This window comes from Ambystoma mexicanum, chromosome 6p (genome assembly GCF_040938575.1).
Source record: "Ambystoma mexicanum isolate Mex_15411 chromosome 6p, UKY_AmexF1_1, whole genome shotgun sequence".
Lineage (NCBI taxonomy): Eukaryota > Metazoa > Chordata > Amphibia > Caudata > Ambystomatidae > Ambystoma > Ambystoma mexicanum.
Window position 1 is genome coordinate 45,347,637 of NC_090935.1, and position 24,615 is coordinate 45,372,251.

Sequence of the window (24,615 nt, forward strand, 5' to 3'; positions counted from 1 at the left end):
AGGTGTGGTTCATGGGGTGGAGGTGGACGGTGCAGTGGCAGGGTGGCCCATTGCTGTACTGCCCTCTGATGTGGTCGACAGATGCGGACTCTCCAGTAAAGTGGCATGTACCTGCATGGGGCATACTGGTGTGCCCTGTGTGGAGCGCTGGGGGGTGGGTTTGGTGCTCGTGGATTATGGGGACGTACAACATGGATGTTGTTGTCCATGTCTAGGAATTCCTCAGCCTGGACCTCCACGTTGCTGAGGGGGGCAGCGGCTGCTACCTCCCCCATGGAACTGGTCTGCAGCAGACTGCGTTCCATCACCCTCTGCCTCTGCAAGAGTTGCCGACTCTGTAGTGGCAGTGTCGTCGGCTGGTGTTGTATCCTCCTCTGCTGGCCTGGGATGCACTGCTGCCCTGTGTTGCACTCTGGGCGTTGGTGTTGCCCTGGAGGTAGAAGGCTCAATGCCTTTTTGTCTGGCCCTGGATCCCTTTGAGGAGGTTGAGGCCTTTGGAGCAGGGTCCTGGCCTTCACTTTCTGCGTATGTGCCTGTGGGGGAACAAGAGATGCAGGGCATCAGTGATGGAGTTACGTGCAAGATGCATGATTTGGTGCTGTTCAGTAGTTCATGATTCATGCATTGCATTCTTGTAGGTGTGACACACAGGTTAGTTTCAATGGGGGGGGCATATTGGCATACGCCGTGGACTCTCCGTTCTGTACTGATGTGTACTAGGTGGCATACCGTTGTATTGTGGTTTGCGTGACATGTGATTGATCCCTGTGTGTTGGGTGTCTGTTGGTAATGGGATTGGCACGCTGCATGCATTTCATTGTGCCAGGGTTTGGGCCACCATCTGGACATGGATCTGTATATGTGTGTATAATGGCCCATGCATTGGCTTGGTTCACTTTCACATCTGTTGTGCTACGTCATGCTTTGGTTCTCTGGGGTTTGTGGGGACACTCACCTCCATCTCCCGATGACGGCACACCTGTCTCCATTTCTCCAAATCCCTCGATCGATTCCATGTTGATCATGGTGCTGCACGTCTCCTCCCATCGCATCAATTTTGTGGGTGAGTGGTCCCCGCCACCTGTAGCCATGGCCTCCCTGCGGTTTGCTGAAAGTATGTTGCGCACCCGGAGACGTAGTTCATCCCACCTTTTTTTGCAGTCTTTCACCGTGCGGGGGGTGGTGCCAACCACAGTCACCTTCCATGCCACCTCCTCCCATATTTATTTTTTGCACAGTTGGGCTTCGCGTTTCAGGTTATTGGCAAAGACCTCATTGGCATGGCCTGCCAGCGTGTCCACCAGCATGTTCAGCTCCTCCTCCGAGAAGCGCTTCTTGCTTATGCGGGGGGTGGACTTCCGAGTTGCCTTGGACACGATGGGTTGATTGGGCCTGCTATCCACTCTGTACCACTGCTGTGTTAAGAGGATTGCAATGGATTGTGTTTTTAAGATGGCCGCCGGCACATTTCCTGTTCCGGCGCGATGACGTTACTTCCGGGTCCGGTATTATGAACCCGGTATTTGCATGATGGTATTGCCGGGTCCGTTATTAAGGGGTTGCTCCTGGACGGAGGCAGTATCGGTGGGTTCCGTGATGCCGCTATCGGGGATTGAGGGTCTTTAGCGCCATGGCGATGCAGCCATTACCGGCATGGGGGTTCGCGCATACTCGCGCACTCGTAATCAGCTGCTATTAGCGGCGTCAAGGGTGCAGTGATGCGCTAATACCCCCATGCCGGTAGTGACTGCGTTTTTAGGGCAATTCTCATAATGAGGCCCCATGTATGGCTTATGGCTTAGAGGCTCACTTTATAAATCAGAAACTCAGACTAACTTACTGGACAAGCCTAGAGAAGTGGCAAGTCTTTTTGGTAGGGAGGTGGATGGAATGGTGGAAAGTCAAAAAGGACCATGACACTTTAAAAACACTTCGTGACATATCAGGCAGGTCTTTCCAACCAACAGGGGCTCAGGCAAACCACTGTTCCTTTCAGCCCAATACCTTCTCCCAACCCACAGGCCAATTCACAAAATACAGTAGCTGGTTTACACGTGCCCATCCCCCTCTAAGCAACTGCGTAGGGGTAAAACCACAGGGGAAGAAAAGCCTCTACAGGCACGTCCTCTGCCTCTAAACAATGACTTCAACATACACGTCCCCTCAATTGTCACCGCCCTGAGGTGGGTGGGGGATCGACTAACCTCGTTGACGCGTGCCTGGGAGGGGATTACATCAGATCAGTGAGTGCTCAACATAGTGGAGAAAGGGTATTGTATCATACAATTAGGGAAGCCATGCAACAGAAAGCTGCTGCGGGAACATCGGGGGTTCCTAGAAAAAGGAGTCGAGGCTCTTATGTAGAAAGACGCCATCGAAAAGGTCAATCCAAATCAGGGGCATTTGCTCCCTTTATTTCTTGGCAATAAAGAAAGACAAAACAAAGAGGCCTTTATTAGATCTGTGACCAACAAACAAACAATCAGAATGACATCACTACTGGAAGTCATCCCACTTTAAAAAAAGGGGACTTTTATGACCACACTAGACATGAAAGATGCTTACTTTCCTGCAATTCAGAGAAGAACTCAATACCCACCTCTTCAAGGAGTCTCTCCTCCTCAACACCTAGGCCATCACGTCGCCCATCTCACCACCTGACTGCTATGTGTCGCCCGCCCCTCTCCTCCCACCACCCGGTATAGCTGTACCCCTCTTCTGTGCCCCTCTCTTTCCTACCCCCTGTACATCTGTTCTGTTGCTACCTTTGAAAAGTGCTTTGTTTTGCAGAAGTACTGCTGGATAGCACCATAAAGCGATCCGTTGCTTCTCGAAGCTCGGTCCGTGCTCCATAAACACCTTGATAATACTAATAATAATAATACATTACCTAAATCTCTGGTGTTTATTTTATTTATTTATTTGCATTTATAAAGCGCACAAAATAGCCCAGAGGCATTGTGGCGCTGTTACATGGAATCGACTTAGTTACATTTGCACATGGATGTACTTAATTGTGCAGGATGGTTTACATGGAGGGTGCTAAGGCTGCACAGGGTTACATAGTGTGTAGCATATCGTTACATAGCAATTACATACAGCTGTATATAGGCTGAGTACACAATTGGCTAGGCCTGTGCAAGATAGTGGGTAATGTGGGAGGTTTAGGCGAATAGTCTAGTTTTGATGGCTTTGTGAAATGTGAGGTGTGAGGGAGCGTACGTGGATGAGGGCACAGCTAAGGGTGGCGTGTGGGTGGGAAAGTGGTGAGGCAACGAATTGCCAAGCAATAGCAACCAAATCATTTCACGTGGGCACGGTGGTCAGGGTAGGCATAGTAGTGGCGCTGGGTCATGCAGTAACAGTAACATCATTACATGTGGGCATAGTGGACACAGTAGGCATAGTAGTGGCACTGGGACATGCAGTAACAGTAACATCATTACATGTGGGCATAGTAGTCCGGGTAGGCATAGTAGTGGTACTGGGACATGCAGTAACAGTAACATCATTACACGTGGGCATAGTGGACACAGTAGGCATAGTAGTGGCATTGGGGCATGCAGTAACATCATTACATGTGGGCATAGTAGTCTGGTAGGCATAGTAGTGGCATTGGGGCATGCAGTAACAGTAACATCATTACATGTGGGCATAGTGGACAGAGTAGGCATAGTAGTGGCATTGGGGCAGCAGTAACAGTAACATCATTACATGTGGGCATAGTGGACAGAGTAGGTATAGTAGTGGCATTGGGGCATGCAGTAATAGTAACATCATTACATGTGGCCATAGTAGTCAGGGTAGGCATAGTAGTGGCATTGGTGCATGCAGTAGCATCCTTACATGTGGGCATAGTGGACACAGTAGGCATAGTAGTGGCATTGGGGCATGCAGTAACAGTAACGTCATTACATGTGGGCATAGTGGACACAGTAGGCATAGTAGTGGCACTAGGACATGTAGTAACAGTAACATCATTACATGTGGGCATAGTGGACAGAGTAGGCATAGTAGTGGCATTGGGTCATGCAGTAACAGTAACATCATTACATGTGGGCATGGTAGTCAGAGTAGGTATAGTAGTGGCATTGGGGCATGCAGTAACAGTAACATCATTACATGTGGGCATGGTAGTCAGAGTAGGCATAGTAGTGGCATTGGGGCATGCAGTAACAGCAACATTATTACATGTGGGCATAGTGGAAAGTAGTAGGCATAGTAGTGGCATTGGGGCATGCAGTAACAGCAACATCATTACATGTGGGCATAGTGGACATAGTAGGTATAGTAGTTGCATTGGGGCATGCAGAAAGAGAAACATCATTACATGTGGGCATAGTGGATAGAGTAGGTATAGTAGTGGCATGGGGGTATGCAGTAACAGTAACATCATTACATGTGGGCATAGTGGACATAGTAGGTACAGTAGTGGCATTGGGGCATGCAGTAACAGAAACATCATTACATGTGGGCATAGTGGACAGAGTAGGTATAGTAGTGGCATGGGGGTATGCAGTAACAGTAACATCATTACATGTGGGCATAGTGGACATAGTAGGTATAGTAGTGGCATTGGGGCATGCAGTAACAGTAACATCATTACATGTGGGCATAGTGGACATAGTAGGCCGAGTAGTGGCATTGGGGCATGCAGTAACAGGAACATCATTACATGTGGGCATAGTGGACAGAGTAGGCATAGTAGTGGCACTGGGGCCTGCAGTAACAGTAACATCGTTACATGTGGGCATAGGGGACAGAGTAGGCATAGTAGTGGCATTGGGGCATGCAGTAACAGTAACATCATTACATGTGGGCATAGTAGTCCGGGTAGGCATAGTAGTGGCATTGGGACATGCAGTAACAGTGACATCATTACATGTGGGCATAGTGGACAGAGTAGGCATAGTAGAGGCATTGGGGCATGCAGTAACACCCTTACATGTGGGCATAGTGGACAGAGTAGGCATAGTAGTGGCATTGGGGCATGCAGTAACAGTAACATCATTACATGTGGGCATAGTGGACAGAGTAGGCATTGGAGTGGCATTGGGACATGCAGTAACAGTAACATCATTACATGTGGGCATAGTGGACAGAGTAGGCATTGGAGTGGCATTGGGACATGCAGTGACAGTAACATCATTACATGTGGGCATAGTGGACATAGTAGGTATAGTAGTGGCATTGGGGCATGCAGCAACAGTAACATCATTACATGTGGGCATAGAAGTCGGGTAGGCATAGTAGTGGCATTGGGGCATGAAGTAACAGTAATATCATTACATGTGGGCATAGTGGACAGAGTAGGCATAGTAGTGGCATTGGGGCATGCAGTAACAGTAACATCATTACATGTGGGCATAGAAGTCGGGTAGGCATAGTAGTGGCATTGGGGCATGCAGTAACAGTAACATCATTACATGTGGGCATAGAGGACAGAGTAGGCATAGTAGTGGCATTGGGGCATGCAGTAACAGTAACATCATTACATGTGGGCATAGTGGACAGAGTAGGCATAGCAGTGGCATTGGGGCATGCAGTAACAGTAACATCATTACATGTGGGCACAGTGGACACAGTAGGCACAGTAGTGGCATTGGGGCATGCAGTAACAGTAACATCATTACATGTGGGCATAGTAGTCGGGTAGGCATAGTAGTGGCATTGGGGCATGCAGTAACAGTAACATCATTACATGTGGGCATAGTAGTCGGGTAGGCATAGTAGTGGCATTGGGACATGCAGTAACAGTAACATCATTACATGTGGGCATAGTGGATAGAGTAGGCATAGTAGTGGCACTGGGACATGCAGTAACAGTAACATCATTGCATGTGGGCATAGTGGATAGAGTAGGCATAGTAGTGGCATTGGGGCATGCAGTAACAGTAACATCATTACATGTGGGCATAGTAGTCCGGGTAGGCATTGGAGTGGCATTGGGACATGCAGTAACAGTAAATAATTACATGTGGGCATAGTGGACAGAGTAAGCATATTAGTGGCACTGGGGCATGCAGTAACAGTAACATCATTACATGTGGGCATAGTGGATAGAGTAGGCATAGTAGTGGCACTGGGACATGCAGTAACAGTAACATCATTGCATGTGGGCATAGTGGATAGAGTAGGCATAGTAGTGGCATTGGGGCATGCAGTAACAGTAACATCATTACATGTGGGCATAGTAGTCAGAGTAGGCATAGTAGTGGAATTGGGGCATGCAGTAACAGTTACATCATTACATGTGGGCATAGTGGATAGAGTATGCATAGTAGTGGCATTGGGGCATGCAGTAACAGTAACATCATTACATGTGGGCATAGTAGTCAGAGTAGGCATAGTAGTGGCATTGGGGCATGCAGTAACAGTAACAACATTACATGTGGGCATAGTAGTCAGAGTAGGCATAGTAGTGGAATTGGGGTATGCAGTAACAGCAACGTCATTACATGTGGGCACAGTGGACAGAGTAGGTATAGTTGTGGCATTGGGACATGCAGTAACAGTAATATCATTACATGTGGGCATAGTGGACAGAGTAGGTATAGTAGTGGCATGGGGGTATGCAGTAACAGTAACATCATTACATATGGGCACAGTGGACAGAGTAGGCATAGTAGAGGCATTGGGGCATGCAGTAACAGTAACATCATTACATGTGGGCACAGTGGACACAGTAGGCATAGTAGAGGCATTGGGGCATGCAGTAACAGTAACATCATTACATGTGGGCATAGTGGACATAGGTATAGTAGTGGCATTGGGGCATGAAGTAACAGTAACATCATTACATGTGGGCATAGTGGACAGAGTATGCATAGTAGTGGCACTGGGGCCTGCAATAACGGTAACATCATTACATGTGGGCATAGGGGACAGAGTAGGCATAGTAGTGGCATTGGGGCATGCAGTAATAGTAACATCATTACATGTGGGCATAGGGGACAGAGTAGGCATAGTAGTGGCATTGGGGCATGCAGTAACAGTAACATCATTACATGTGGGCATAGTAGTCTGGGTAGGCATAGTAGTGGCATTGGGGCATGCAGTAACAGGAACATCATTACATGTGGGCATAGTGGACAGAGTAGGCATAGTAGTGGCACTAGAACATGCAGTAACAGTAACATCATTACATGTGGGCATAGTAGTCGGGTAGGCATAGTAGTGGCATTGGGGCATGCAGTAACAGTAACATCATTACATGTGGGCATAGTAGTCTGGGTAGGCATAGTAGTGGCATTGGGGCATGCAGTAACAGGAACATCATTACATGTGGGCATAGTGGACAGAGTAGGCATAGTAGTGGCACTAGGACATGCAGTAACAGTAACATCATTACATGTGGGCATAGTGGACAGAGTAAGCATAGTAGTGGCACTGGGACATGCAGTAACAGTAACATCATTGCATGTGGGCATAGTGGATAGAGTAGGCATAGTAGTGGCATTGGGGCATGCAGTAACAGTAACATCATTACATGTGGGCATAGTAGTCCGGGTAGGCATTGGAGTGGCATTGGGACATGCAGTAACAGTAACATCATTACATGTGGGCATAGTGGACAGAGTAAGCATAGTAGTGGCACTGGGACATGCAGTAACAGAAACATCATTACATGTGGGCATAGTGGATAGAGTAGGCATAGTAGTGGCACTGGGACATGCAGTAACAGTAACATCATTGCATATGGGCATAGTGGATAGAGTAGGCATAGTAGTGGCATTGGGGCATGCAGTAACAGTAACATCATTACATGTGGGCATAGTAGTCAGAGTAGGCATAGTAGTGGCATTGGGGCATGCAGTAACAGTAACATCATTACATGTGGGCATAGTAGTCAGAGTAGGCATAGTAGTGGAATTGGGGCATGCAGTAACAGCAACATCATTACATTTGGGCATAGTGGACAGAGTAGGTATAGTAGTGGCATGGGGGTATGCAGTAACAGTAACATCATTACATGTGGGCATAGTGGACAGAGTAGGCATAGTAGAGGCATTGGGGCATGCAGTAACAGTAACATCATTACATGTGGGCACAGTGGACAGAGTAGGCATAGTAGAGGCATTGGGGCATGCAGTAACAGTAACATCATTACATGTGGGCACAGTGGACACAGTAGGCATAATAGAGGCATTGGGGCATGCAGTAACAGTAACATCATTACATGTGGGCATAGTGGACATAGGTATAGTAGTGGCATTGGGGCATGAAGTAACAGTAACATCATTACATGTGGGCACAGTGGACAGAGTAGGCATAGTAGAGGCATTGGGGCATGCAGTAACAGTAACATCATTACACGTGGGCATAGTGGACAGAGTAGGTATAGTAGTGGCATAGGGGTATGCAGTAACAGTAACATCATTACATGTGGGCACAGTGGACAGAGTAGGCATAGTAGAGGCATTGGGGCATGCAGTAACAGTAGCATCATTACATGTGGGCACAGTGGACACAGTAGGCATAGTAGAGGCATTGGGGCATGCAGTAACAGTAACATCATTACATGTGGGCATAGTGGACATAGGTATAGTAGTGGCATTGGGGCATGAAGTAACAGTAACATCATTACATGTGGGCACAGTGGACAGAGTAGGCATAGTAGAGGCATTGGGGCATGCAGTAACAGTAACATCATTACATTTGGGCATAGTAGTCCGGGTAGGCATTGGAGTGGCATTGGGGCATGAAGTAACAGTAACATCATTACATGTGGGCATAGTGGACATAGGTATAGTAGTGGCATTGGGGCATGAAGTAACAGTAACATCATTACATGTGGGCATACTAGTCCGGGTAGGCATTGTTGTGGCATTGGGCCATGCAGTAACAGTAACATCATTACATGTGGGCATAGTGGACAGAGTATGCATAGTAGTGGCACTGGGGCCTGCAATAACAGTAACATCATTACATGTGGGCATGGGGGACAGAGTAGGCATAGTAGTGGCATTGGGGCATGCAGTAATAACATTACATGTGGGCTAGGGGACAGAGTAGGCATAGTAGTGGCATTGGGGCACTATGCAGTAACAGTAACATCATTACATGTGGGCATAGTGGACAGAGTAGGCATAGTAGTGGCATTGGGGCATGCAGTAACAGGAACATCATTACATGTGGGCATAGTGGACAGAGTAGGCATAGTAGTGGCACTAGAACATGCAGTAACAGTAACATCATTACATGTGGGCATAGGGGACAGAGTAGGCATAGTAGTGGCATTGGGGCATGCAGTAACTGTAACATCATTAAATGTGGGCATACTAGTCCGGGTAGGCATTGTTGTGGCATTGGGACATGCAGTAACAGTAACATCATTACATGTGGGCATAGTGGACAGAGTATGCATAGTAGTGGCATTGGGGCATGCAGTAATAGTAACATCATTACATGTGGGAATAGGGGACAGAGTAGGCATAGTAGTGGCACTGGGGCCTGCAATAACAGTAACATCATTACATGTGGGCATAGGGGACAGAGTAGGCATAGTAGTGGCATTGGGGCATGCAGTAACAGTAACATCATTACATATGGGCATAGTAGTCCGGGTAGGCATAGTAGTGGCATTGGGACATGCAGTAACAGTAACATCATTACATGTGGGCATAGGGGACAGAGTAGGCATAGTAGTGGCATTGGGGCATGCAGTAACAGTAACATCATTACATGTGGGCATAGTAGTCCGGGTAGGCATAGTAGTGGCATTGGGGCATGCAGTAACAGTAACATCATTACATGTGGGCATAGTAGTCCGGGTAGGCATAGTAGTGGCATTGGGACATGCAGTAACAGTGACATCATTACATGTGGGCATAGTAGTCCGGGTAGGCATAGTAGTGGCATTGGTGCATGCAGTAACATCATTACATGTGGGCACAGTGGGCATAGTAGGCATAGTAGAGGCATTGGGGCATGCAGTAACAGCAACATCATTACATGTGGGCACAGTGGACAGAGTAGGTATAGTAGTGGCATTGGGGCATGCAGTAACAGTAACATCATTACATGTGGGCATAGTGGACATAGTAGGTATAGTAGTGGCATTGGGGCATGCAGTAACAGCAACATCATTACATGTGGGCACAGTGGACAGAGTAGGTATAGTAGTGGCATTGGGCCATGCAGTAACAGTAACATCATTACATGTGGGCATAGTGGACATAGTAGGTATAGTAGTGGCATTGGGGCATGCAGTAACAGTAACATCATTACATGTGGGCATAGTGGACAGAGTAGGCATAGTAGTGGCATTGGGGCATGCAGTAACAGTAACATCATTACATGTGGGCATAGTGGACACAGAAGGCATAGTAGTGGCATTGGGGCATGCAGTAACAGTAACATCATTACATGTGGGCATAGTGGACACAGTAGGCATAGTAGTGGCATTGGGGCATGCAGTAACAGTAACATCATTACATGTGGGCATAGTGGACATAGTAGGTATAGTAGTGGCATTGGGGCATGCAGTAACAGCAACATCATTACATGTGGGCACAGTGGGCAGAGTAGGCATAGTAGAGGCATTGGGGCATGCAGTAACAGTAACATCATTACATGTGGGCATAGTGGACACAGTAGGCATAGTAGTGGCATTGGGGCATGCAGTAACAGTAACATCATTACATGTGGGCATAGTGGACATAGTAGGTATAGTAGTGGCATTGGGGCATGCAGTAACAGAAACATCATTACATGTGGGCATAGTGGACAGAGTATGAATAGTAGTGGCATGGGGGTATGCAGTAACAGTAACATCATTACATGTGGGCATAGTGGACACAGTAGGCATAGTAGTGGCACTAGGACATGCAGTAACAGTAACATCATTACATGTAGGCACAGAGGACAGAGTAGGCATAGTAGTGGCATTGGGTCATGCAGTAACAGTAACATCATTACATGTGGGCATAGTAGTCCGGGTTGGCATTGGAGTGGCATTGGGGCATGCAGTAACAGTAACATCATTACATGTGGGCATAGTGGACATAGTAGGCATAGTAGTGGCATTGGGGCATGCAGTAACAGTAACATCATTACATGTGGGCATAGTAGTCCGGGTAGGCATAGTAGTGGCATTGGTGCATGCAGTAACATCATTACATGTGGGCACAGTGGACATAGTAGGCATAGTAGTGGCATTGGGGCATGCAGTAACAGTAACATCATTACATGTGGGCATAGTAGTCCGGGTAGGCATAGTAGTGGCATTGGGGCATGCAGTAACAGTAACATTATTACATGTGGGTATAGTGGACAGAGTAGGCATAGAAGTGCATTGGGTCATGCAGTAACAGTAACATCATTACATGTGGGCATAGTGGACACAGAAGGCATAGTAGTGGCATTGGGGCATGCAGTAACAGTAACATCATTACATGTGGGCATAGTGGACACAGTAGGCATAGTAGTGGCATTGCGGCATGCAGTAACAGTAACATCATTACATGTGGGCATAGTGGACATAGTAGGTATAGTAGTGGCATTGGGGCATGCAGTAACAGCAACATCATTACATGTGGGCACAGTGGGCAGAGTAGGCATAGTAGAGGCATTGGGGCATGCAGTAACAGTAACATCATTACATGTGGGCATAGTGGACACAGTAGGCATAGTAGTGGCATTGGGGCATGCAGTAACAGTAACATCATTACATGTGGGCATAGTGGACATAGTAGGTATAGTAGTGGCATTGGGGCATGCAGTAACAGAAACATCATTACATGTGGGCATAGTGGACACAGTAGGCATAGTAGTGGCACTAGGACATGCAGTAACAGTAACATCATTACATGTAGGCACAGAGGACAGAGTAGGCATAGTAGTGGCATTGGGTCATGCAGTAACAGTAACATCATTACATGTGGGCATAGTAGTCCGGGTAGGCATTGGAGTGGCATTGGGGCATGCAGTAACAGTAACATCATTACATGTGGGCATAGTGGACATAGTAGGCATAGTAGTGGCATTGGGGCGTGCAGTAACAGTAACATCATTACATGTGGGCATAGTAGTCCGGGTAGGCATAGTAGTGGCATTGGTGCATGCAGTAACAGTAACATCATTACATGTGGGCATAGTGGACACAGTAGGCATAGTAGTGGCACTAGGACATGCAGTAACAGTAACATCATTACATGTAGGCACAGAGGACAGAGTAGGCATAGTAGTGGCATTGGGTCATGCAGTAACAGTAACATCATTACATGTGGGCATAGTAGTCCGGGTAGGCATTGGAGTGGCATTGGGGCATGCAGTAACAGTAACATCATTACATGTGGGCATAGTGGACATAGTAGGCATAGTAGTGGCATTGGGGCATGCAGTAACAGTAACATCATTACATGTGGGCATAGTAGTCCGGGTAGGCATAGTAGTGGCATTGGTGCATGCAGTAACATCATTACATGTGGGCACAGTGGACATAGTAGGCATAGTAGTGGCATTGGGGCATGCAGTAACAGTAACATCATTACATGTGGGCATAGTAGTCCGGGTAGGCATAGTAGTGGCATTGGGGCATGCAGTAACAGTAACATTATTACATGTGGGTATAGTGGACAGAGTAGGCATAGAAGTGCATTGGGGCATGCAGTAACAGAAACATCATTACATGTGGGCATAGTGGACAGAGTATGAATAGTAGTGGCATGGGGGTATGCAGTAACAGTAACATCATTACATGTGGGCATAGTGGACACAGTAGGCATAGTAGTGGCACTAGGACATGCAGTAACAGTAACATCATTACATGTAGGCACAGAGGACAGAGTAGGCATAGTAGTGGCATTGGGTCATGCAGTAACAGTAACATCATTACATGTGGGCATAGTAGTCCGGGTAGGCATTGGAGTGGCATTGGGGCATGCAGTAACAGTAACATCATTACATGTGGGCATAGTGGACATAGTAGGCATAGTAGTAGCATTGGGGCGTGCAGTAACAGTAACATCATTACATGTGGGCATAGTAGTCCGGGTAGGCATAGTAGTGGCATTGGTGCATGCAGTAACAGTAACATCATTACATGTGGGCATAGTGGACACAGTAGGCATAGTAGTGGCACTAGGACATGCAGTAACAGTAACATCATTACATGTAGGCACAGAGGACAGAGTAGGCATAGTAGTGGCATTGGGTCATGCAGTAACAGTAACATCATTACATGTGGGCATAGTAGTCCGGGTAGGCATTGGAGTGGCATTGGGGCATGCAGTAACAGTAACATCATTACATGTGGGCATAGTGGACATAGTAGGCATAGTAGTGGCATTGGGGCATGCAGTAACAGTAACATCATTACATGTGGGCATAGTAGTCCGGGTAGGCATAGTAGTGGCATTGGTGCATGCAGTAACATCATTACATGTGGGCACAGTGGACATAGTAGGCATAGTAGTGGCATTGGGGCATGCAGTAACAGTAACATCATTACATGTGGGCATAGTAGTCCGGGTAGGCATAGTAGTGGCATTGGGGCATGCAGTAACAGTAACATTATTACATGTGGGTATAGTGGACAGAGTAGGCATAGAAGTGCATTGGGTCATGCAGTAACAGTAACATCATTACATGTGGGCATAGTGGACACAGAAGGCATAGTAGTGGCATTGGGGCATGCAGTAACAGTAACATCATTACATGTGGGCATAGTGGACACAGTAGGCATAGTAGTGGCATTGGGGCATGCAGTAACAGTAACATCATTACATGTGGGCATAGTGGACATAGTAGGTATAGTAGTGGCATTGGGGCATGCAGTAACAGCAACATCATTACATGTGGGCACAGTGGGCAGAGTAGGCATAGTAGAGGCATTGGGGCATGCAGTAACAGTAACATCATTACATGTGGGCATAGTGGACACAGTAGGCATAGTAGTGGCATTGGGGCATGCAGTAACAGTAACATCATTACATGTGGGCATAGTGGACATAGTAGGTATAGTAGTGGCATTGGGGCATGCAGTAACAGAAACATCATTACATGTGGGCATAGTGGACAGAGTATGAATAGTAGTGGCATGGGGGTATGCAGTAACAGTAACATCATTACATGTGGGCATAGTGGACACAGTAGGCATAGTAGTGGCACTAGGACATGCAGTAACAGTAACATCATTACATGTAGGCACAGAGGACAGAGTAGGCATAGTAGTGGCATTGGGTCATGCAGTAACAGTAACATCATTACATGTGGGCATAGTAGTCCGGGTAGGCATTGGAGTGGCATTGGGGCATGCAGTAACAGTAACATCATTACATGTGGGCATAGTGGACATAGTAGGCATAGTAGTGGCATTGGGGCGTGCAGTAACAGTAACATCATTACATGTGGGCATAGTAGTCCGGGTAGGCATAGTAGTGGCATTGGTGCATGCAGTAACATCATTACATGTGGGCACAGTGGACATAGTAGGCATAGTAGTGGCATTGGGGCATGCAGTAACAGTAACATCATTACATGTGGGCATAGTAGTCCGGGTAGGCATAGTAGTGGCATTGGGGCATGCAGTAACAGTAACATTATTACATGTGGGTATAGTGGACAGAGTAGGCATAGAAGTGCATTGGGTCATGCAGTAACAGTAACATCATTCCATGTGGGCATAGTGGACAGAGTAGGCATAGTAGTGGCATTGGGGCATGCAGTAACAGTAACATCATTACATGTGGGCATAGTGGACATAGTAGGTATAGTAGTGGCATTGGGGCATGCAGTAACAGCAACATCATTACATGTGGGCACAATGGACAGAGTAGGTATAGTAGTGGCATGGGGGTATGCAGTAATAGTAACATCATTACATGTGGGCATAGTGGACATAGTAGATATAGTAGTGGCATTGGGGCATGCAGTAACAGTAACATCATTACATGTGGGCATAGTGGACAGAGTAGGCATAGTAGTGGCATTGGGGCATGCAGTAACAGTAACATCATTACATGTGGGCACAGTGGACATAGTAGGTAAGGTAGTGGCATTGGGGCATGCAGTAACAGTAACATCATTACATGTGGGCATAGTGGACATAGTAGGTATAGTAGTGGCATTGGGGAATGCAGTAACAGCAACATCATTACATGTGGGCATAGTGGACTGAGTAGGTATAGTAGTGGCATGGGGGTATGCAGTAATAGTAAAATCATTACATGTGGGCATAGTAGTCCGGGTAGGCATTGGAGTGGCATTGGGGCATGCAGTAACAGTAACATCATTACATGTGGGCATAGTGGACATAGTAGGCATAGTAGTGGCATTGGGGCATGCAGTAACAGTAACATCATTACATGTGGGCATAGTAGTCCGGGTAGGCATAGTAGTGGCATTGGTGCATGCAGTAACATCATTACATGTGGGCACAGTGGACATAGTAGGCATAATAGTGGCATTGGGGCATGCAGTAACAGTAACATTATTACATATGGGTATAGTGGACAGAGTAGGCATAGAAGTGCATTGGTCATGCAGTAACAGTAACATCATTCCATGTGGGCATAGTGGACAGAGTAGGCATAGTAGTGGCATTGGGGCATGCAGTAACAGTAACATCATTACATGTGGGCATAGTGGACATAGTAGGTATAGTAGTGGCATTGGGGCATGCAGTAACAGCAACATCATTACATGTGGGCACAGTGGACAGAGTAGGTATAGTAGTGGCATGGGGGTATGCAGTAATAGTAACATCATTACATGTGGGCATAGTGGACATAGTAGATATAGTAGTGGCATTGGGGCATGCAGTAACAGTAACATCATTACATGTGGGCATAGTGGACAGAGTAGGCATAGTAGTGGCATTGGGGCATACAGTAACAGTAACATCATTACATGTGGGCACAGTGGACATAGTAGGTAAGGTAGTGGCATTGGGGCATGCAGTAACAGTAACATCATTACATGTGGGCATAGTGGACATAGTAGGTATAGTAGTGGCATTGGGGAATGCAGTAACAGCAACATCATTACATGTGGGCATAGTGGACTGAGTAGGTATAGTAGTGGCATGGGGGTATGCAGTAATAGTAACATCATTACATGTGGGCATAGTGGACATAGTAGGTATAGTAGTGGCATTGGGGCATGCAGTAACAGTAACATCATTACATGTGGGCATAGTGGACAGAGTAGGCATAGTAGTGGCATGGGGGTATGCAGTAACAGTAACATCATTACATGTGGGCATAGTGGACAGAGTAGGTATAGTAGTGGCATTGGGGCATGCAGTAAAGCAACATCATTGCATGTGGGCATAGTGGACAGAGTAGGCATAGTAGTGGCATTGGGGCATGCAGTAAAGCAACATCATTACATGTGGGCATAGTGGACAGAGTAGGCATAGTAGTTGCATTGGGGCATTCAGTAACAGTAACATCGTTACATGTGGGCATAGTGGACATAGTAGGTATAGTAGTGGCATGGGGGTATGCAGTAACAGCAACATCATTACATGTGGGCATAGTGGACAGAGTAGGTATAGTAATGGCATGGGGTATGCAGTAACAGTAACATCATTACATGTGGGCATAGTGGACATAGTAGGTATAGTAGTGGCATTGGGGTATGCAGTAACAGTAACATCATTACATGTGGGCATAGTAGTCATGGTAGGCATAGTAGAGTCATTGAGGCATACAGTAACAGTAACATCATTACATGTGGGCATAGTAGTCCGGGTAAGCATTGGAGTGGCATTGGGACATGCAGTAACAGTAACATCATTACATGTGGGCATAGGGGACATAGTAGGCATAGTAGTGGCATTGGGGCATGCAGTAACAGTAACATCATTACATGTGGTCATAGTAGTCCGGGTAGGCATTGTTGTGGCATTGGGACATGCAGTAACAGTAACATCATTACATGTGGGCATAGGGGACAGAGTAGGCATAGTAGAGGCATTGGGGCATGCAGTAACAGTAACATCATTACATGTGGGCATAGTAGTCCGGGTAGGCATAGTAGTGGCATTGGGGCATGCAGTAACAGTAACATCATTGCATGTGGGCATAGTGGATAGAGTAGGCATAGTAGTGGCATTGGGGCATGCAGTAACAGTAACATCATTACATGTGGGCATAGTAGTCCGGGTAGGCATAGTAGTGGCATTGGGGCATGCAGTAACAGTAACATCATTACATGTGGGCATAGTAGTCCGGGTAGGCATTGTTGTGGCATTGGGGCATGCAGTAACAGTAACATCATTACATGTTGGCATAGTAGTCCGGGTAGGCATAGTAGTGGCATTGGGGCATACAGTAACAATAACATCATTACATCTGGGCATAGGGGACAGAGTAGGCATAGTAGTGGCATTGGGACATGCAGTAACAGTAACATCATTACATGTGGGCATAGGGGACAGAGTAGGCATAGTAGAGGCATTGGGGCATGCAGTAACAGTAACATCATTACATGTGGGCACAGTGGACACAGTAGGCATAGTAGTGGCATTGGGGCATGCAGTAACAGTAACATCATTACATGTGGGCATAGGGGACAGAGTAGGCATAGTAGTGGCATTGGGGCATGCAGTAACAGCAACATCATTACATGTGGGCATAGTAGTCCGGGTAGGCATTGGAGTGGCATTGGGACATGCAGTAACAGTAACATCATTACATGTGGGCATAGTGGACACAGTAGGCATAGTGGGGGATGCAGTAACAGTAACATCATTACATGTGGGCATAGTAGACCGGGTAGGCATTGTTGTTGCATTGGGACATGCAGTAACAGTAACATCATTACATGTGGGCATAGGGGACAGAGTAGGCATAGTAGAGGCATCGGGGCATGCAGTAACAGTAACATCATTACATGTGGGCACAGTGGACGCAGTAGGCATAGTAGAGGCATTGGGGCATGCAGTAACAGTAACATCATTACATGTGGGCACAGTGGACACAGTAGGCATTGTTGTGGCATTGGGACATGCAGTAACAGTAAAATATTACATGTGGGCATAGGGGACAGAGTAGGCATAGTAGAGGCATCGGGGCATGCAGTAACAGTAACATCATTACATGTGGGCACAGTGGACACAGTAGGCATAGTAGAGGCATCGGGGCATGCAGTAACAGTAACATCATTACATGTGGGCACAGTGGACACAGTAAGCATAGTAGAGGCATCGGGGCATGCAGTAACAGCAACATCATTACATGTGGGCACAGTGGACACAGTAGGCATTGTTGTGGCATTGGGACATGCAGTAACAGTAAAATATTACATGTGGGCATAGGGGACAGAGTAGGCATAGTAGAGGCATCGGGGCATGCAGTAACAGTGACATCATTACATGTGGGCACAGTGGACACAGTAGGCATAGTAGAGGCATCGGGGCATGCAGTAACAGCAACATCATTACATGTGGGCACAGTGGACACAGTAGGCATAGAGGTGGCTTTGGGGCATGCAGTAACAGCAACATCATTCCATGTGGGCACAGTGGACACAGTAGGCATAGTAGAGGCATCGGGGCATGCAGTAACAGCAACATCATTACATGTGGGCACAGTGGACACAGTAGGCATAGTAGAGGCATTGGGGCATGCAGTAACAGTAACATCATTACATGTGGGCACAGTGGACACAGTAGGCATAGTAGAGGCATCGGGGCATGCAGTAACAGCAACATCATTACCTGTGGGCACAGTGGACACAGTAGGCATAGTAGAGGCATTGGGGCATGCAGTAACAGTAACATCATTACATGTGGGCACAGTGGACACAGTAGGCATAGTAGAGGCATTGGGGCATGCAGTAACAGTAAACATCATTACATGTGGGCACAGTGGACACAGTAGGCATAGTAGAGGCATCGGGGCATGCAGTAACAGCAACATCATTACATGTGGGCAAAGTGGACACAGTAGGCATAGTAGAGGCATTGGGGCATGCAGTAACAGTAACATCATTACATGTGGGCACAGTGGACACAGTAGGCATAGTAGAGGCATTGGGGCATGCAGTAACAGTAACATCATTACATGTGGGCATAGTGGACAGAGTAGGCATAGTAGTGGCATTGGGGCATGCAGTAACAGTAACATCATTACATATGGGCATAGTGGACATAGTAGGCATAATAGTGGCATTGGGGCATGCAGTAACAGTAACATCATTACATGTGGGCATATGGACAGAGTAGGCATAGTAGAGGCATTAGGGCATGCAGTAACAGTAACATCATTACATGTGGGCATAGGGGACAGAGTAGGCATAGTAGTGGCACTGGGGCCTGCAGTAACAGTAACATCATTACATATGGGCATAGGGGACAGAGTAGGCATAATAGTGGCATTGGGGCATGCAGTAACTGTAACATCATTACATGTGGGCATAGTAGTCCGGGTAGGCATTGTTGTGGCATTGGGACATGCAGTAACAGTAACATCATTACATGTGGGCATAGGGGACAGAGTAGGCATAGTAGTGGCATTGGGGCATGCAGTAACAGTAACATCATTACATGTGGGCATAGGGGACAGAGTAGGCATAGTAGTGGCACTGGGGCATGCATTAACAGTAACATCATTACACGTGGGCACAGTGGACAGAGTAGGCATAGTAGTGGCATTGGGGCATGCAGTAACAGTAACATCATTACATGTGGGCATAGAGGACATAGTAGGTATAGTAGTGGCATTGGGGCATGCAGTAACAGTAACATCATTACATGTGGGTATAGTGGACAGAGTAGGCATAGTAGTGGCATTGGTGCATGCAGTAACAGTAACATCATTACATGTGGGCATAGTGGACATAGTAGGCATAATAGTGGCATTGGGGCATGCAGTAACAGTAACATCATTACATGTGGGCATATGGACAGAGTAGGCATAGTAGAGGCATTAGGGCATGCAGTAACAGTAACATCATTACATGTGGGCATAGGGGACAGAGTAGGCATAGTAGTGGCACTGGGGCCTGCAGTAACAGTAACATCATTACATGTGGGCATAGGGGACACAGTGGACATAATAGTGGCATTGGGGCATGCAGTAACTGTAACATCATTACATGTGGGCATAGTAGTCCGGGTAGGCATTGTTGTGGCATTGGGACATGCAGTAACAGTAACATCATTACATGTGGGCATAGGGGACAGAGTAGGCATAGTAGTGGCATTGGGGCATGCAGTAACAGTAACATCATTACATGTGGGCATAGTGGACATAGTAGGCATAATAGTGGCATTGGGGCATGCAGTAACAGTAACATCATTACATGTGGGCATATGGACAGAGTAGGCATAGTAGTGGCATTAGGGCATGCAGTAACAGTAACATCATTACATGTGGGCATAGGGGACAGAGTAGGCATAGTGGAGGCATTGGGGCATGCAGTAACAGTAACATCATTACATGTTGGCACAGTGGACACAGTAGGTATAGTAGTGGCATGGGGGTATGCAGTAACAGTAACATCATTACATGTGGGCTTAGTGGACATAGTAGGTATAGTAGTGTCATTGGGGCATGCAGTAACAGTAACATCATTACATGTGGGCATAGTGGACAGAGTAGGCATAGTAGTGTCATTGGGGTATGCAGTAACAGTAACATCATTACATGTGGGCATAGTAGTTGGGTAGGCATTGGAGTAGCATTGGGGCATGCAGTAACAGTAACATCATTACATGTGGGCATAGTGGACAGAGTAGGCATAGAAGGGGCATTGGGGCATGCAGTAACAGTAACATCATTACATGTGGGCATAGTGGACAGAGTAGGCATAGTAGTGGCATTGGGGCATGCAGTAACAGCAACATCATTACATGTGGGCATAGTGGACAGAGTAGGCATAGAAGGGGCATTGGGGCATGCAGTAACAGTAACATCATTACATGTGGGCATAGTGGACAGAGTAGGCATAGAAGGGGCATTGGGGCATGCAGTAACAGTAACATCATTACATGTGGGCATAGTGGACAGAGTAGGCATAGTAGTGGCATTGGGGCATGCAGTAACAGTAACATCATTACATGTGGGCACAGTGGACACAGTAGGCATAGTAGAGGCATTGGGGCATGCAGTAACAGTAACATCATTACATGTGGGCACAGTGGACACAGTAGGCATAGTAGAGGCATTGGGGCATGCAGTAACAGTAACATCATTACATGTGGGCACAGTGGACACAGTAGGCATAGTAGAGGCATCGGGCATGCAGTAACAGTAACATCATTACATGTGGGCACAGTGGACACAGTAGGCATAGTAGAGGCATTGGGGCATGCAGTAACAGTAACATCATTACATGTGGGCACAGTGGATACAGTAGGCATAGTAGAGGCATCGGGGCATGCAGTAACAGTAACATCATTACATGTGGGCACAGTGGACACAGTAGGCATAGTAGAGGCATTGGGGCATGCAGTAAAAGTAACATCATTACATGTGGGCACAGTGGACACAGTAGGCATAGTAGAGGCATTGGGGCATGCAGTAACAGTAACATCATTACATGTGGGCACAGTGGACACAGTAGGTATAGAAGTGGCATTGGGGCATGCAGTAACAGCAACATCATTACATGTGGGCATAGTGGACACAGTAGGTATAGTAGTGGCATTGGGGCATGCATTAACAGTAACATCATTACATGTGGGCACAGTGGACAGAGTAGGCATAGTAGTGGCACTGGGGCATGCATTAACAGTAACATCATTACATGTGGGCACAGTGGACAGAGTAGGCATAATAGTGGCATTGGGGCATGCAGTAACAGTAACACCATTACATGTGGGCATAGCGGACATAGTAGGTATAGTAGTGGCATTGGGGCATGCACTAACATTTACATCATTACATGTGGGCATAGTGGACATAGTAGGCATAATAGTGGCATTGGGGCATGCAGAAACAGTAACATCATTACATGTGGGCATAGTGGACAGAGTAGGCATAGTAGAGGCATTAGGGCATGCAGTAACAGTAACATCATTACATGTGGGCATAGGGGACAGAGTAGGCATAGTAGTGGCACTGGGGCCTGGAGTAACAGTAACATCATTACATGTGGGCATAGGGGACAGAGTAGGCCTAATAGTGGCATTGGGGCATGCAGTAACAGTAACATCATTACATGTGGGCATAGGGGACAGAGTAGGCATAGTAGTGGCATTGGGGCATGCAGTAACAGTAACATCATTACATGTGGGCATAGGGGACAGAGTAGGCATAGTAGTGGCACTGGGGCCTGCAGTAATAGTAACATCATTACATGTGGGCATAGGGGACAGAGTAGGCATAATAGTGGCATTGGGGCATGCAGTAACTGTAACATCATTACATGTGAGCATAGTAGTCCGGGTAGGCATTGTTGTGGCATTGGGACATGCAGTAACAGTAACATCATTACATGTGGGCATAGGGGACAGAGTAGGCATAGTAGAGGCATTGGGGCATGCAGTAACAGTAACATCATTACATGTGGGCACAGTGGGCACAGTAGGCATATTAGAGGCATTGGGGCATGCAGTAACAGTAACATCATTACATGTGGGCACGCTGGACACAGTAGGCATAGTAGAGGCATTGGGGCATGCAGTAACAGTAACATCATTACATGTGGGCACAGTGGACACAGTAGGCATATTAGAGGCATTGGGGCATGCAGTAACAGTAACATCATTACATGTGGGCACGCTGGACACAGTAGGCATAGTAGAGGCATTGGGGCATGCAGTAACAGTAACATCATTACATGTGGGCATGCTGGACACAGTAGGCATTGGAGTGGCATTGGGGCATGCAGTAACAGTAACATCATTACATGTGGGCATACTAGTCCGGGTAGGCATTGTTGTGGCATTGGGACATGCAGTAACAGTAACATCGTTACATGTGGGCACAGTGGACACAGTAGGCATAGAAGTGGCATTGGGGCATGCAGTAACAGCAACATCATTACATGTGGGCATAGTGGACAGAGCAGGCATAGTAGTGGCACTGGGGCATGCATTAACAGTAACATCATTACATGTGGGCACAGTGGACAGAGTAGGCATAGTAGTGGCATTGGGACATGCAGTAACAGTAACATCATTACATGTGGGCATAGGGGACAGAGTAGGCATAGTAGAGGCATTGGGGCATGCAGTAACAGTAACATCATTACATGTGGGCACAGTGGACAAAGTAGGCATAGTAGAGGCATTGGGGCATGCAGTAACAGTAACATCATTACATGTGGGCATAGTGGACATAGGTATAGTAGTGGCATTGGGGCATGCAGTAACAGTAACATCATTACATGTGGGCATAGGGGACAGAGTAGGCATAGTAGTGGCACTGGGGCCTGCAATAACAGTAACATCATTACATGTGGGCATAGGGGACAGAGTAGGCATAGTAGTGGCATTGGGGCATGCAGTAACAGTAACATCATTACATGTGGGCATAGTAGTCCGGGTAGGCATTGTTGTGGTATTGGGACATGCAGTAACAGTAACATCATTACATGTGGGCATTGGGGACAGAGTAGGCATAGTAGTGGCATTGGGGCATGCAGTAACAGTAACATCATTACATGTGGGCATAGTAGTCCGGGTAGGCATAGTAGTGGCATTGGGACATGCAGTAACAGTAACATCATTACATGTGGGCATAGTAGTCCGGGTAGGCATAGTAGTGGCATTGGTGCATGCAGTAACATCATTACATGTGGGCACAGTGGACATAGTAGGCATAATAGTGGCATTGGGGCATGCAGTAACAGTAACATTATTACATGTGGGTATAGTGGACAGAGTAGGCATAGAAGTGGCATTGGGTCATGCAGTAACAGTAACATCATTCCATGTGGGCATAGTGGACAGAGTATGCATAGTAGTGGCATTGGGGCATGCAGTAACAGTAACATCATTACATGTGGGCATAGTGGACATAGTAGGTATAGTAGTGGCATTGGGGCATGCGGTAACAGTAACATCATTACATGTGGGCATAGTGGACAGAGTAGGCATAGTAGTGGCATTGGGGCATGCAGTAACAGTAACATCATTACATGTGGGCATAGTGGACATAGTAGGCATAATAATGGCATTGGGGCATGCAGTAACAGTAACATCATTACATGTGGGCATAGTGGACAGAGTAGGCATAGTAGTGGCACTGGGGCCTGCAGTAACAGTAACATCATTACATGTGGGCATAGGGGACAGAGTAGGCATAATAGTGGCATTGGGGCATGCAGTAACTGTAACATCATTATATGTGGGCATAGTAGTCCAGGTAGGCATTGTTGTGGCATTGGGACATGCAGTAACAGTAACATCATTACATGTGGGCATAGGGGACAGAGTAGGCATAGTAGTGGCATTGGGGCATGCAGTAACAGTAACATCATTACATGTGGGCATAGGGGACAGAGTAGGCATAGTAGTGGCACTGGGGCCTGCAGTAACAGTAACATCATTACATGTGGGCATAGGGGACAGAGTAGGCATAATAGTGGCATTGGGGCATGCAGTAACTGTAACATCATTACATGTGGGCATAGTAGTCCAGGTAGGCATTGTTGTGGCATTGGGACATGCAGTAAAGGTAACATCATTACATGTGGGCATAGGGGACGGAGTAGGCA

The 24,615-nt window shown here is 46.9% G+C and overlaps 1 protein-coding gene across 1 annotated transcript; it reads right to left on the reverse strand.

The window, feature by feature from the left end:
- Positions 1-222: 222 nt before the first annotated feature.
- LOC138510653 (mucin-2-like) lies at positions 223-23,038 on the reverse strand. The gene is made up of 4 exons (XM_069626438.1): positions 21,217-23,038; positions 18,323-18,667; positions 956-1,108; positions 223-533 (listed from the first exon to the last, which is right to left on the reverse strand). Exons 1-4 carry the CDS (start codon positions 23,036-23,038, stop codon positions 223-225), a joined length of 2,631 nt encoding a protein of 876 aa, XP_069482539.1.
- Positions 23,039-24,615: the final 1,577 nt, after the last annotated feature.